Below are 13,757 nucleotides of genomic sequence, written 5' to 3'. Positions count from 1 at the left end.
TGGCGGGCTCTTCCGGCGGGGCGGGGCCCTGTGGAGCCGCTTCCGGCGGCGCTGCAGGAAGGGGCGGGTGGGGGAACCGCTTCCGGGGCGCTGCGGCACCGGCGGCGGAGCACGCACCGGCTGCAGGGACCGGCCGGGCCGCGGCCGGTGAGTGGGGTGGGGGGGCGGCCGGGCTGGGGCGGCGAGAGGCTCCGCGGGGCCTGCCAACCGCCCCGGAGTGGGAAGGGGGGGAGCGGGGCCGCGGCTGGGCCCTGCCGGCGGGGGCGGCCTGCGCCCGGCGTGACTGTCCCCGGCGGCGCCGGTGCCTCTCACAGGAGCGGCGCCATGGCTGCGGACTCGGAGGTGCTGCACTTCCAGTTCGAGCAGCAAGGGGATGCCGTGCTGCAGAAGATGAACCTCCTGCGGCAGCAGAACCTCTTCTGCGACGTCTCCATTTACATCAACGACACGGAGTTCCAGGGGCACAAGGTGATCTTCGCCGCCTGCTCCACCTTCATGAGGGATCAGTTTCTGCTCAATCAGTCGAGGCAGGTGCGGATCACCATCCTGCAGAGCGCCGAGGTGGGCAGGAAGCTGCTGCTGTCTTGTTACACAGGCGCGCTGGAAGTCAAAAAGAAGGAGCTGCTGAAATACCTCACCGCCGCGAGTTACCTCCAGATGGTTCACATTGTGGAGAAGTGCACGGAAGCTTTGTCAAAATACTTGGAAATCGATGCTTCAATGGAGAACGGTAACCAGGCTGCAGAGAGGTGTCATTCCTCAGATGCAGAACTGGGAAATGGGGATGAGGTTTTAGATAAAGATTGTGAAATAATTGAGATCTCTGAAGACAGCCCAGTGAATGTAGAATACCCTGTGAAGCAGGAGAAGGGGGATGTCTCGCAGCCTGCAGTGCAGAGCTTGGTCTCAGAAAGAAAGGACACGAAAACCCCAGAAATATCAACAGTTGAAATTGGATATAAGGACGATGAAATCTGTATCTTCAGAATGGATTCCATGAGTGTCGCGAATGTAGAAAATGATCATTTTCCTCAGCCTTGCACCTCCTCTAAAACAAATTTATATTTTCCAGAAACCCAGCATTCCTTGATAAATTCTACGGTTGAAAGCAGGAATACAGAAATGTCAGGAAATCACTTTCAGGCTTTTGTCAGTGACAATCCAGAAGGAACTTCTAGTCTGATGAATGGCTTCCAGAGCTTGGATGATTCTGGCAGCTCGTGGCGGCACCAGTGTCCAAAGTGTCCGAGGGGATTTCTGCATCTTGAGAACTACCTTAGACATCTAAAAATGCACAAACTCTTCTTATGTTTGCAGTGTGGCAAAACATTTACGCAAAAGAAGAATCTCAACAGACACATCCGGGGGCACATGGGTATCCGCCCCTTCCAGTGCATGGTGTGCCTGAAGACCTTCACTGCCAAGAGTACGCTTCAGGATCACCTGAATATACACAGTGGTGACAGGCCCTACAAGTGTCATTGTTGTGACATGGACTTTAAACACAAGTCTGCTCTTAAAAAGCATTTAACTTCTGTTCATGGAAGGAGTAGCAGTGACAAACCAAACCTGAACACTATTACAAAAGTTAAAATAGACTATGATTAATAGATGGGTGGTTGCGGAGCCAGGCTCCACAAAAAGCTCCTGCCTAGTGATATTCTAGATGAAATTATACATACAGATCCCCGGAGAATGGAGAGAAGCACAAATACCTGACTGGTGATCAAAGACAGGCCTTGCAAGCAGCAAACTTTCCTGCTGTGTTAAGGTTGCTATTGCTGTAAGTGTGAAAAAGGTGTTTAGTAGTTCAGAGTAAACTGCAAATTAAGGAAATAATTTCATGCTTCTCTTCTATTATTCTGGACACATTCTGATTTCACATCCCACCCCCAACCCCCCAGTTATGTTTTATACTCCCCTGTTTCAAGGGAAGGCACTGCTGGTTCTTAAAACTATTACTGATACTACAATAAGCTGAAGCCTGAGCTGTGATGTTCGTGATCTGTAATGGCTAAGGAAAAGGCATGTTTGTATTCAGCAAGTCAGTCATTCCCACCCAGTTCATGTATCATTTATGGTGAAACTTATCTCCTTACTTGCCCAAACTTTGCTAGATCTTTCAGCAGAAAGGAGGCATGTTTTCATACTCAAATCCGTGATATTTAAGAAAGAGCACACAAATAATCAAGGAAGCTTTCAAACTGCCTCTTTCAAATAGGCAATTCGTAAAAGAGAAAGAAAAAAACAGTATTGCCTTGCAGTTTGTTTTTTAACTGGATAGTCTCATTAGAAAGACTTGCTTTCAGTTTTATGAATGAGTTCTGAATTTTTCTGAACTTCTTTCTTCTGATTTTTTTCTGCCATACCAGTGTTTTGCACCAGAATTTGACTTAATTCCAGTAAAGTTAGTCCTGTTTGTTGAGCTGTAACATTTGTGTTCATTTTTTACAGAGTTTAGATACATACACTAACGTGAAAAATTAAGCTGTGTGCTGCTACATAATAGCAGTTTCTATTTTAATTTTGAAAAGCAATCCTTTGTATCTTTTTAGAAATGGCTTAGACATAGAGGTCCTCTCATGCTCTAATTCTGTGATACAGTAAAACAGTAACAATGTGTGTTTGGATAGGCGTGTTTGTACTTTGTCAAAGGTCATTTCAGGTTCATCACAAGCATCGGAAGCCCTGTAACACAGAATCTTTATTCTGTACCTGTCTTTGACTGGTATGTGTTTCTTCCACTTAATGTGATATGAATAAAGAGTCAATTCAGTTGTTAATATGAGATAATGGTACTTACATTAGATTCCCTCCAGTTAGCAAAAAGCTGTAGTTCTTCATCCTGTCTATTACAAGGGTATGCTTTCCTTCAAGTTTCAGAAGTGCTGTTACCAAGTTCTTGCTCTCAGTCCAGAAGTCTGGCCCGTGTGCTTCATAACCTGGCTGGTTTTAAGACAGTAGTTTTTAATGGCAGTTACCAGGTTTCTGTTAGTTTCCTTCCCTGTCTCTGTGAGCGCACCAGCTGTTGTTTGGGGTTTTATATATCAGTTACACAAGGGGTTAGGTGTGTACAATATATACCATGCAGTTTCCTGTTATCTATGATTAGGCATGGTCAGCTGTGCCAGCGTTATTAGTCTTCATCTCTTGGAAATTTCAGTTGAAGACTATGTAAAAACTTGTTTCATGAAGGTTTTTTTAAGCTCTCCATCTGATGTTTTTAACACTTAAAAGTACATATTCGTTGGATTGCAAGCAGTATTTGCAGGTCCTCGTTCGTGCTAGGCCTTGTGGTAGGCAGCATATGTTTTCCTCAAAAACCGATTAAGTAGGTTGGCACGTGTTCTGAAGCTGAGCTGGCCACTAGTGTCATATTCCTCAAGAACTTCACAAAAATGTCTGATTTTACGTAGACAGTTGACTTGTGAAGAACTCCATTCTGCTGGATCACTGGAAAGGTGTGCGTGCCAAGTCTGCATACAGAATGGTCCCTACAAATAATGACAGAAATTACACCCCCTGAGTAAGTAGCTACTGTAACTGTGAATTAAAATCACCTTTTTAATACAGTACTTTAAGCATAAGGCCCAACCTTTTACAATCTCTGCTACTATTTCATATTAAAAGTTAAGAATTTGATTTATTTTGGTGATTTTCAGCTATAGTAATTGTCATGACAGTTCCTGTTAAAAGGTTTGGGAGTCATTTACAGTGTGACTGCCTGACATTTTGCAAAAAAATTGCATTTTATAGCACCGTGTTCTGTTTGCATCCATTAGTCTGTTGCTATTTATAGCCTTTTTGACCTTGTGATTAGTTTTGTTTACTTGGTTCTCACAGGCTACCATTAATTTTTGGTTCCCAATTGCATAAAAATTAAGAGTCTGGTTTTCAGAAGCATGCTAATACCTGCACTTGCCCTTAAACATAAGGGCATATGTCCTATATGTTTATATGTCATAAAACAAGGAAAAAGTTTACTTCCCTCGCCTCCTTCTTTCTACATTGGGCTGCTATTATTGTAGTTCAGTAAATAAATGTATTGTGCATTTATGGGACAGATTTGGTTCAACTGTGCTTAAATTTGTTCAGTTAATATGCATTTTTGACAGGTGTATGATCATCATTAATAACACTTCAAAAGATCATGCCTAGTTTTTTGTTTGTTTGACTGGGTTTTATAGGTGCATGGGTATTTCCCTGTGCGTCAAAGGGGAAACAAAGGCTGATCTTCTGAAGTGCATCTTCAGTGGGAGCAGGACTGAGAGTTATTTTGGTCTGCTGTTGTATTGCATGTAAACATGAGAGGGAGTTGTGTCGTGTGATGGGCCAACAGCATGTTCCGTTCAGTGGCTAGAGTGTCTTGGTAAGATTTGTGAACAAAAACTGGTTTTGTGCATATGTTCACATTAAAGGTGTTTCTTCTCCCCGTCCATACATGTAACCGCTCATCCTGTCAGAACACAATAAACTAAATGCAAACAAGACATTGTTTTGGGAATACATATGCTTTCCTCTAATCACAGTTAAATAATGGTGTGCATACCTTAGTATTTTGGCTTGCTGTGGTGAGTAAACAAGATTTTGTGAACAAAATAACAGCATGCAAGTGCCAGCCCTTCAGCAACGTGTTAAGAAAACAGGTTTCATCGTTGCGAGTGAGCAGAGAGAGGCGGTGGGTGCCTCCGGGCCTGTCCCCGGGGCGGGTGCGGGGCAGCAGAAACCGGGAGCTCCGGGGTGGCCTGGCCGGGCCCCTTCCCCCGCGCCGCCCCGGGAGGCCGTGGGGGGGGGCGACGGGAAGAGGTGTGTCCTCTTATGGTTCTCAGTGCTTTAAAATTTGCAAAGGAAAATAAGCAATGGATACTAGCGGTACGGGGCGGGCGCTGTGCGTCGAGGAGCCGTTGAGTCGCAATCCAGGCCCGGGGCGCCACGGGGGGGGCGCTGACGGCGGCGGCCTCCGCTCTGCCGCGCTGTCTCGATGGTTTCCTTATGCCGGCGGGGCAGGTGCGACGGCGACTCTGTGCCGCCGTCTCAATGGTAGCTCCCACAATGCCCCGCGCCGCCCCTCCCCGCTCACCAGCGCGGGGTCACGTGCGGGGCGGCGGCGGGCGCGGCGCGGGCGTTGGGCTCTCGCGCGGCGGCAGGCGGCTCTCGCGAGAGGGGGCGGGGCGGCGCTCCCGGCTGTCAGCGCGATGAGGAGGCGCCGCCGAGGCCCCCGCCGCTGCCTCTGCCGGGCCGCGCCGCGCTGCCCGCCTCATGGCGTGTGAGAGGCCGGGGTCGTCGCCTGCTCCCGGCCCCGCCGCCCGCGCCTCGCAGGTAGGAGCGGGGTTGGGCGGGGGCGGCCGCCGCAGGGGGACGCGGTGACCCGGCGGGGCCCCGCCCGGCCCCCCGCCCCCCCCCCCCCCCCGCTTCCCCCGCCTCCCGGCGCCCCGCGGGGTCCCGGCGCTGCGGAATCCGGGCGGGGAGCGGGGCCGGGCCTCGCCCGCCGAGCGCGGCCTGTCAGCGCCCCCGCCCCGCCGGGCACCGGCCGCCGCCGCGGCGCGGGGGAGGGGGCCGCCGGGGTTCCCCCGCCGCCACTAGGCCACTGGGCCGGCCGGGGCCGCGGGGCAGCCATTTGGTGGCCGCTCCGAAATGACGGCGAGAGCCATGGCCGGGCACAGGTGCGCGGCCGGTGGCTGCTGACAGCGGCCTGGCGGAGGGGGGCGAGGCCCGGCGAGGCAGCTCCGCGCTCCCTGCGCTGGCACCGGCGAACGGGAGGAGGTGAGGACGCCGGTTACCTGCCCGCAGCCCTGTCGGGAGCCGGGGCGCCGAGCGGCCCGCTGTGCGGGGTCCTGCAGTGCGGGGGTGCCCGCAGTGTGCCCCCTCCTGCGGAGCTGGGCTTGAGTGACGGTGGCGAAGAGTCACGGTGGAAAATAGGCCTTAGCACTGCAGCCGTCGTGTCACGTTTAAAGTGTCTTAAACAAAAAAAAAAAAAAAAAAAAACCAAAACAACTGAGCAGGAAAAGCGTGTCTTGGTTCTGCTGATGCTGAGGTGCACTGGGGATTTGAAGTTAAGTGTAGAAGTCAGCACAAAGCGTAGGAAAGGGCAGCCGGGTGATTGGGGAGCGATGAGTATTCGGTTACAGGCAGGGTTCACTGTGAATGGCATGTGCCTTTAATGAGAAAATAATCACAAAATTTGGGCTGACAACCAGGGAAATTTCTGATGTTGGTCTCCTTCCCTGTAAGTGCAAACTTAAGATTTTGTTTGGGTTTAATTATAATTCCTGTGCCCGCTCTTGTGATCGTACTTTCATGCCTATTGTCGCTATATCACAGTGTTGAAACGAAAATGAAAAACAGCTCTTCAGATTACAAGGGTGTAAACTTGTAGTTGTGGCAGAAAAGATCTTACTTGAAAGGAGAACCAACAAGTACAATTGTAAATCTTCTGAACCAAAATACTGTTACTTGCCCTTTGGTCTGTGTTAAACATCTGTAGACATTCCAGAAATTGAAGCTTGTGTTGCTAGTATAAGTATTGTTCCATGAAACACTGAATTTTTAATTTTTGTAATTAATCAGTTTCCCAAAACCTGCATGTCTCTTTAATGAACTTTTTCTTGTTTCTGCAATGTAAGCAGAGCTTTCCACAAGAAAAGATTTCTTACTAACTCACATGCCTGTCTTTTTTGAGGTCATGGCCATTTATCTCCAAAATAATAAATTCCAACAAGTTTAGTGTCGGTACTTGAGATACCTCAAAGTTAAGTCCTAGTCTTGAGTGTTGATCTCTTGTTTAAGGCTTTGTTGATTTACAATAGATAGAATTTTTTCAGGATCCAAAGGGTAGTAATCAGCAGCATTTGTTTTGTTAGGTGTGCATCCCATTTTGTTTGGTAAGATTTTGTATGCCTCTTAATGGGATAAATAGAAGTAGTCTCTCCTTACTGACTGGACAATCTTAATGAAAGGGGAAAAAAAATCTCTATCTGTGGGCACATCGAGCTATTCTCTATGAACTTCAAAAAGACTTTCCAACTCCTATGGAACCCTCTGTTTCTCGCCTATGTCTCAGAATGGAATTAGTATTTCATTGAAATTATTTGGAAAATATTAGAATATCGAATTTCTCTTCTGTAAAATGTATACTTTAAGTGTGGAGGTCATGGATTTTTTTTTAAGAAGCATGGGGAGCTAAGCCATACACAAGACTCCATATTCTCTGAAAATATTAGTGAGGAGTAAGGAATTCTTCAGTGTATATCTTCTTGAAGTAATTATGTCAAAATAGATCTGCTTAGAAATAGATGCCTTTCTTTGCATTCAGCGTAAGTTCAGCTGGTTTTGGTGGCAAAGAAATTTTTTCATTTTTTTGCCCTTCAGTTAGTCCTGAAAAGTCAATACTGTTACAGGAGCTGAATTTGTATCAGGCTTGTGGCAAGGACAAACTCTCCTTTCAGTGACACCTACGAAACACACACAAAAAAAAACCAACCACCACAGTGCCATTACATAAGTATATAGGAAACTTTTAAAATGTAGTAACAGGATTTCTGCTAGCAACACTTGAACAGGAAAGAGCAGGTGTGAACTGTTGAGGATACACTGAGTAGTGCTGGTTTGAAGGGTGATTTACCTCTGAACTTTGGCAGTCACAGAGCAACCCTGAACTTTATTTTGTATTAGTTAATTGTACCACTGTTAATAGGTAATTACTCTTCAGTGTTTTAAGGAGGCAGAGGGGATCTAGGGTTTTAATTCCGTTAAGAAGATAGCAAGTAAAGCATCCTGTAGGTGTGTTGGCAAGACATAGTCTGGATAGACATATGTATTCATATATATTTAGGACATGAGGAAATGGAATGAAGCTGTGTCAGGGGAAGCGTGACTGGATGTAGGAAAGGTTCTTCACTGATAAGGTGGTCAGTCCCCGGCCAGGCTCCCCAGGGAAGCGGTCACGGCAGCATGCTGGCAGAGTTCAGAAGCGTCTGGGCAATGCTCCTAGTCATACATAAGGTTTAGATTTAGGTAGTCGAAGGAGCAGGGAGCTGGACTCGATAATCCTTGCAGGTCCCATCTAACTTGAGAAATACTATGATTCTAGTATGTCACCAAGATTTCTCTTGATGATAACTTCTCTGGAATTTGAATTGGGCTGTAGATACTCCCAGTAGCATTAATGTTCAGTGAAAAAAATTGCATTGGAATACTATCTTTAATGGTCTGCTTTATATATAGAATTTGCATGTGATATAAAGAGATTTACATGTGACAGGTATTATGGAATACAGAAATAAGCAAGTCTGCTCTGTAAAGAGGATTTATTTTAATTTCAAGCCGTCATAGCTGAATGATGCAAAGCTGTTATGGGGATGGCCCTTTTCTAAGCCTTTAATGAAGCTAGTTCTTTAGATCTGTAGATGATGGCAGTCGAAGAGAAATGAAAAAAATATTCTAGCCCTTTCAGAGAATAATTTAATACTGATAATTTGATTGCATGGACACTTAAGTTTTTGACCCAGTCAGGATTCTTTCAGAACTATAGAATTTACGAAGGAAGACTTGAAAAAACTACCTCCTTGTAGTGCAAACAAACAATTAATCTACATAAATGGAGAATTGTAATGGAGATAACTCAAAAAAAGGAAAATACCATGATCTCTGCAGTCAACATTAAGCGCAAGTGAGGATCAATGACTCCTCAATTTAGTGATTAAAAATCAATTGAATTCTAAAATTAAGGCTTAAATCCAGAGTGAGATTGTAATTGAACTACCTTAATTTGTGAAATTGCCATATAATTTCACAAGTTTTTCAAGATTTTCTTCGTCTGTAGAGAAGACTTGCCTTTGTTCAGCACTGACAGAATTATTCAATGTCATGTTCTCATACAAACTCTGCTCATTAGACATTCCTCAGCCGGTGTCCCACAGGGGACCTGATCAAGTAGACCTGAGCAGGGCAGGCCTAACATGGAGCTGCAAGACCACCACTTCTGTTCAGAAACATGGCTGCTCGTGGTACTGCTGCTTTTTTTTTTTTTTTTTTTTTTTTTCCCCTAGGCATTTGCCTAGGCTGGGAAGGAACTGAGTTCAAGCCTTCAACTCTTCCTTTGAAAAGGGATGAAACTTGCTTATCTCACATTTTGGTAAATGCCCTGACTCTGGACAGTGTGCAGCTTTGAAGGGGATCGCTCCCTGCCTCATGTTGAACCTGTTTCCCTTTGAAGAGAAGAAAGTTTTCTTAGGTTGAGACCCATGCTCACCATGCTGCCTAGGAACTGGGGCATGCAGCTGGAGAGGAGGCACTGAATTTTTTTGCTCCTTGTTCAAAGAACCATACCTAGCTTTTATCCAATATCTGAACAGTAAAAACACCAAAGTGATCTTTAAACCTGAAGCAAAATCCAAGTTGTCTGCTTGGGCAGCTGAAGGTGAGGATGCAGTTGTCTTTGACTATTCAGTCCTTTTTTGTGTGAGGAACAGCTTCAAGGGGGAGGGACTGAAATTGCCCTGTCTCTAAATGTATGTGTTTGGATGCTTTTTTTGTAAGATGAAAACATAGGTTAAAAGTATTTAAAAGTAATTGAATTTGTATCTCTTGGTGTAGGTGAGAAATCTAGTCAGTGAATTAAGATGTAAAGGCAGACCATTAACTAAAGAAATCCCTGTGTTTGTGTAAAGTTGTTGAACTCCTGATGTAATTAACTTGTGTGGAGATCTCCTTCTGGTGTTAGGCTTCTAAGCCCTGGATAAAGGTAGATTTTTAAGATAAAGCATTGTCATCAGAATTTCTAATTAGCTAGTCCACGGAACATTCAGCTCAACATGCTGGCTCAGTATCCTGCCACAGGGTTCTGAAACCTCTCCTTGCCTTGCTTAATGAGTACTGATACTGAACTCAAGAGGCCAAGTGCCAAAGGTTTGACATTGTCTTCATAAATCAAGCCCTCTGTCTTTAAAGGTTTGTTGGAATTCCTGCAGATGTGTCACATCTCTGCCTTCCAAATAGCCCTTTATTGTATCTGAACAAAATGTGATGTTTTTTGGCTGGGTTCTGGTTGGCAGGTGCGTTTATGCTGATAGATCAGAAAAGTAGACAGGCAGATAACTGCTGAGCCTGGTGCTGAAGCCTTTCCTGAGAAGCATGTGAATTTGGAAGTTTTTCCACATACCAGTTTTCATGGAATCGACGTGCATTTCAGACATGATGCATCTCCTACCACATCTGCTCAAAAGTGGTCCAGGGGACCTGAGGTTCATGTGGGAGAGGAACAGACTAATAGAACAGCATGATCACCTAAGCTTGGTTTCTTTAGAAAGTGAGTATTAAATGATACATCATGTCCAAAGGTTGTCAGCTAAGTACAATGACTTGGATCAGTTGGGATTAGGAAGCTAAAAGTCAATGTAAAATAAGAACATCTAAAACTTACAACTTCCAGAATGTGTGAATGGTGCAGCTGTTTGAGGAAGTTTGTTTTGGTGCTTCACCCTTCTCCCCTTCCACCCCACTTCCCAATTTCATCAAATACTCTGCTCTAAAATTATCATGGGAAAATCAGTCATTTATCCTTGTTACTCTACTCCTACTCCATTGCAACCATTACTGCAGTGGGGAGATGTTACTGTATTAGAAACAAATTATTCAGCTGTAATAGTTGCTGTTTATTATGTAATTTCTGAACTTAGGCTTGTGTGGTGTTCAGTTTGTCACCTGAAGTATTGCTTCTAATAGTAATAATATAAAATTTATTTTAACTATACTATGTAAAGATCTTTTCAGTGAAAATAGCTGTGTCTCTTCAAACAGTTTGCTTTGTATGTTTGGCCAGTTTCTGTACCAGCCATTTCCTTGGGATTTTTTTTGCAGGGTTCTTTAGCTTTGACGGGGAAGAGATGCCCTGTGCATGTGTAGAGGTAGATAGTGTATCTGCCAGAATGAACAAGTAGACCAAGGGTAATTGTTCTGACTGAGTTCACTGCCTGTTAAAAACAAAACCAAAATGATTTCTAGTTTACCTTCATTATTATGCTCTCCTCCTTGTGTTTGCTCAGTTTAGAGCACTAGAGAAATTTGTTCTTCAAGAGGACATCCCTGAAATACATTGTTTCTGACAAGGAGCAAGAATATTAAATGTTTGGCTCACAGTTTTTGTAGAAGTTGACATGATTATTAGGAGATTTGAGATTGTTTTCTTAACGCGCTGGAGTGCAAGAATGGCAGGCTAGCTGGCATGCTTAATAGAGGATGGAGACTTCTCTGTGTATGGCTGCTTGAAGTTTTAGGAGTTGAGTGCTTTCCCCAGCTGTTTGCTGATTTAATTAGATTTTTTCCTGTCAAGAAATCTGAAGGTCAACACATGCTTAGTAGAATCTGTCATTTATGATGATTAAATACCCAGAAATAGATCTTTAAAAATCAGTGGTGCACACTTTTAAGAATCTGTTGTATTTGTTTCTATGCTGGTCAGGAAAACAACCAACTATATTTTAAAAGCTGCTAAATAGAGAGGTGGCTGTTTCTTGCAAGTCTCTGAAGTATCTGTGGAAACTGAATGTGGGTACTGTTTCAGAGCAGAGATTCCTGTGTTGGAGATAATTAATGAGCAGTGTGGAAATAGAGACTGTTTATTAGGAGATCGTTAGTGACAGTAGCAATTGAGCTGTGTGTGTGCTAGCCTTTTCTTAAAACTTTTCCCTATGTGAGTCATAATAATAGCACACATCCCAGAGTGGTCTAATTTGTGCTGTTACCTGTGTCACACAGACAGGTGAAAAAGCACCAATATCTTTCCCAGGTCAGCAGCAGTGTTGGTGTTAGTATCTTGACATTTCTGTTAATGCTGGCAAAAATTTTGAAGTGTTTACTGCAAGGGTCTACGCTGCAATTCTGTGCATCTCGTACTGCTGTTTTGGCAGGGAAGCTGAAGGAGGTGTGCTGAAGGAAATGGTGGGATTCTTTAGAGAGGAATTTTAAAAAAATCTTTCTAGGCATGTTGGCTCATTGTTTGGTTTTGCTATTATTTGTTTTGCTTTTGAATTTCCTTGGTTAAAAGACACATGTAGTAATAGCAAATTAAAGAGGACTGCTGGTTTTTTTCATCCTTGCAAGAGCTTTGATTGTGCTTTCCTTGAAGTTGGATGAAAATCTGTTTCATCCAATGCATGTGAATATTCTGGCTGGTGTTGAAAGTATTACCTCAGCAGTTTGGTTTCGAAGGGACAGGTTCAGCTTTCAGGTGGTTGTGTTTTACACTTACTATGGGAATTCGTTTGGGGTAAAATTCACTGCATTATATTGAAAAGCTCACTGAGATAAGGACATTTTGTACGAGTATCCTGTTACTTAAAGGGCACTGAATGTTCACAGAACTAAATACAATTTCTAAACAGATGGTCATAATTAACATAAAATACATCCACAGATAGTCTATTTGGTGTTCTAGTAATTATTTCAATGGTCCAATACTTTAACATTAATTAAACTGTAGCACTGTGAACAATGGAATTGCAGTAAAGAGTTACTGAATTCAAATGCGAAGGGGAGATCTCAGCTTCCTCAAAACAATTACCTTTTTTCTGTCATTGGAGAGGGGGGGAAAAAATGTTAAACATGTAATTAAAACATTTGTGTGTTTGTATTTCTAACAAGCAGCTAGGAGAAGCTTGTTCATAGCCTTGAAGTGAACTAACAGGTCTCTAGGTTGCACAGAAAGTCAACATCATTGCACCAAAGGGTGGGGCTGTTCGGTTCTTAGATGAAGCGTGACTTTAAATCTTCATGATGAAAGCTTGAATGTAAATGGCTTCGATGAACTTCTTAGGTCTGTTATCTTTTTCAGGAACGTAAGTTCTAGAAGATAGAATGTCTTTCAGAACAATTCCTTTCAGAACAATTCAGTGTTTTCTTTGGACTACATGTATATGTTTATGATTTACATGGTACTCCTGCACAGTGAGATGCTTCAAGAGAAAAGACTCAATAGCAAGACAGCTGAAGTTATTGCTTGCCTCCATAAATTTTGTCTTAAATACCTGAATTTTCAACACATTAGAGATTTTCTCGCTGTGAGTTCAAGGAAGTGGAGTTGCATTGTTGTGTAAGGTACAGCTGTGAAAAGCAAAACTGAATACAGTAACCTGTGCCCTTCAGTGTTCCACTGCGTTCTTGGGAGAAAAGGGGGAAGTAACCCAAGAGAATCATATAACTAAAAACTCATCTCTCATTCTTTTAGTGTTTTCTTATGATTCTTAACTTTTGTTAATTGATTTGTCTTTTACAGAAAGAGAAAATGTGTCTTTTAAAAAAAAGAGCAAAGCTTTTTTTAGTTTGGTGTCTGATTAAGATATGCAGAAGGAAGACATTGTTCTACCTCAAATGGAAATAACATTTTAACTCACCCACCCCCAAAGAGAATAAAAACACAAATATCTGTGTCTTTTCCCCACCCCAGGCCCATTCTACAACCAGGGAGTGCTTTCAGGGTTTTGAAGACTTGAGGTTAGATGGGAGAGTGTGAGAGAAGGTTACCGTGATTCACGCCTGTTTCCTGTGCCAATAAATGTCTTCCTCTTCCTGCGCTAAAGGTGTATTTAATTCTGTGAGAAGAACTTTAATGCCATTTATTGTGAATAGGTTCAACTTCAGCTTACGGTAGTCTGCATGAATTCCGTTCATGAGCCTTTTTTGGTACAATTATTGAACTAACACAAAGTTGGGTTTTTGAGTACTTCAGCATAAGGATTTGGTTTTATTCTGTAAAACATTGA

General features: G+C 43.7%; 2 protein-coding genes across 9 annotated transcripts in view; both read left to right on the top strand.

The window, feature by feature from the left end:
* The first annotated feature begins 75 nt into the window (after positions 1–75).
* Positions 76–4,490, top strand: ZBTB6 (zinc finger and BTB domain containing 6). Of its 2 annotated transcripts, none has more exons than XM_055789830.1 (2): positions 76–147; positions 315–4,490. In XM_055789830.1, exon 2 carries the CDS (start codon positions 325–327, stop codon positions 1,606–1,608), a length of 1,284 nt encoding a protein of 427 aa, XP_055645805.1. In that variant the 5' UTR covers positions 76–147; positions 315–324; the 3' UTR covers positions 1,609–4,490. The 2 variants fall into 2 exon arrangements, 1 of the variants encoding a protein (XP_055645805.1); XR_008744663.1 differs by lacking the exon at positions 76–147 and having other exon boundaries at positions 228–3,526; positions 4,188–4,490.
* A 664-nt stretch (positions 4,491–5,154) lies between these two features.
* Positions 5,155–13,757, top strand: part of RC3H2 (ring finger and CCCH-type domains 2) — a 31,203-nt gene continuing 22,600 nt past the window's right edge. For 5 of the 7 annotated variants that reach the window (XM_055797983.1, XM_055797971.1, XM_055797960.1 and 2 more), the window contains exon 1: positions 5,156–5,319. The gene's annotated coding sequence lies outside the window, so the exon portion shown is untranslated. Of the gene's footprint in view, positions 5,320–5,455; positions 10,307–13,757 lie in introns of those variants that run through there. The other 2 variants (XM_055797969.1, XM_055797955.1) reach the window with 2 other exon arrangements.

The sequence above is a fragment of the Falco peregrinus genome, chromosome 1, assembly GCF_023634155.1.
Source record: "Falco peregrinus isolate bFalPer1 chromosome 1, bFalPer1.pri, whole genome shotgun sequence".
NCBI lineage: Eukaryota > Metazoa > Chordata > Aves > Falconiformes > Falconidae > Falco > Falco peregrinus.
This window is presented reverse-complemented; position numbering and strand designations above follow the sequence as displayed.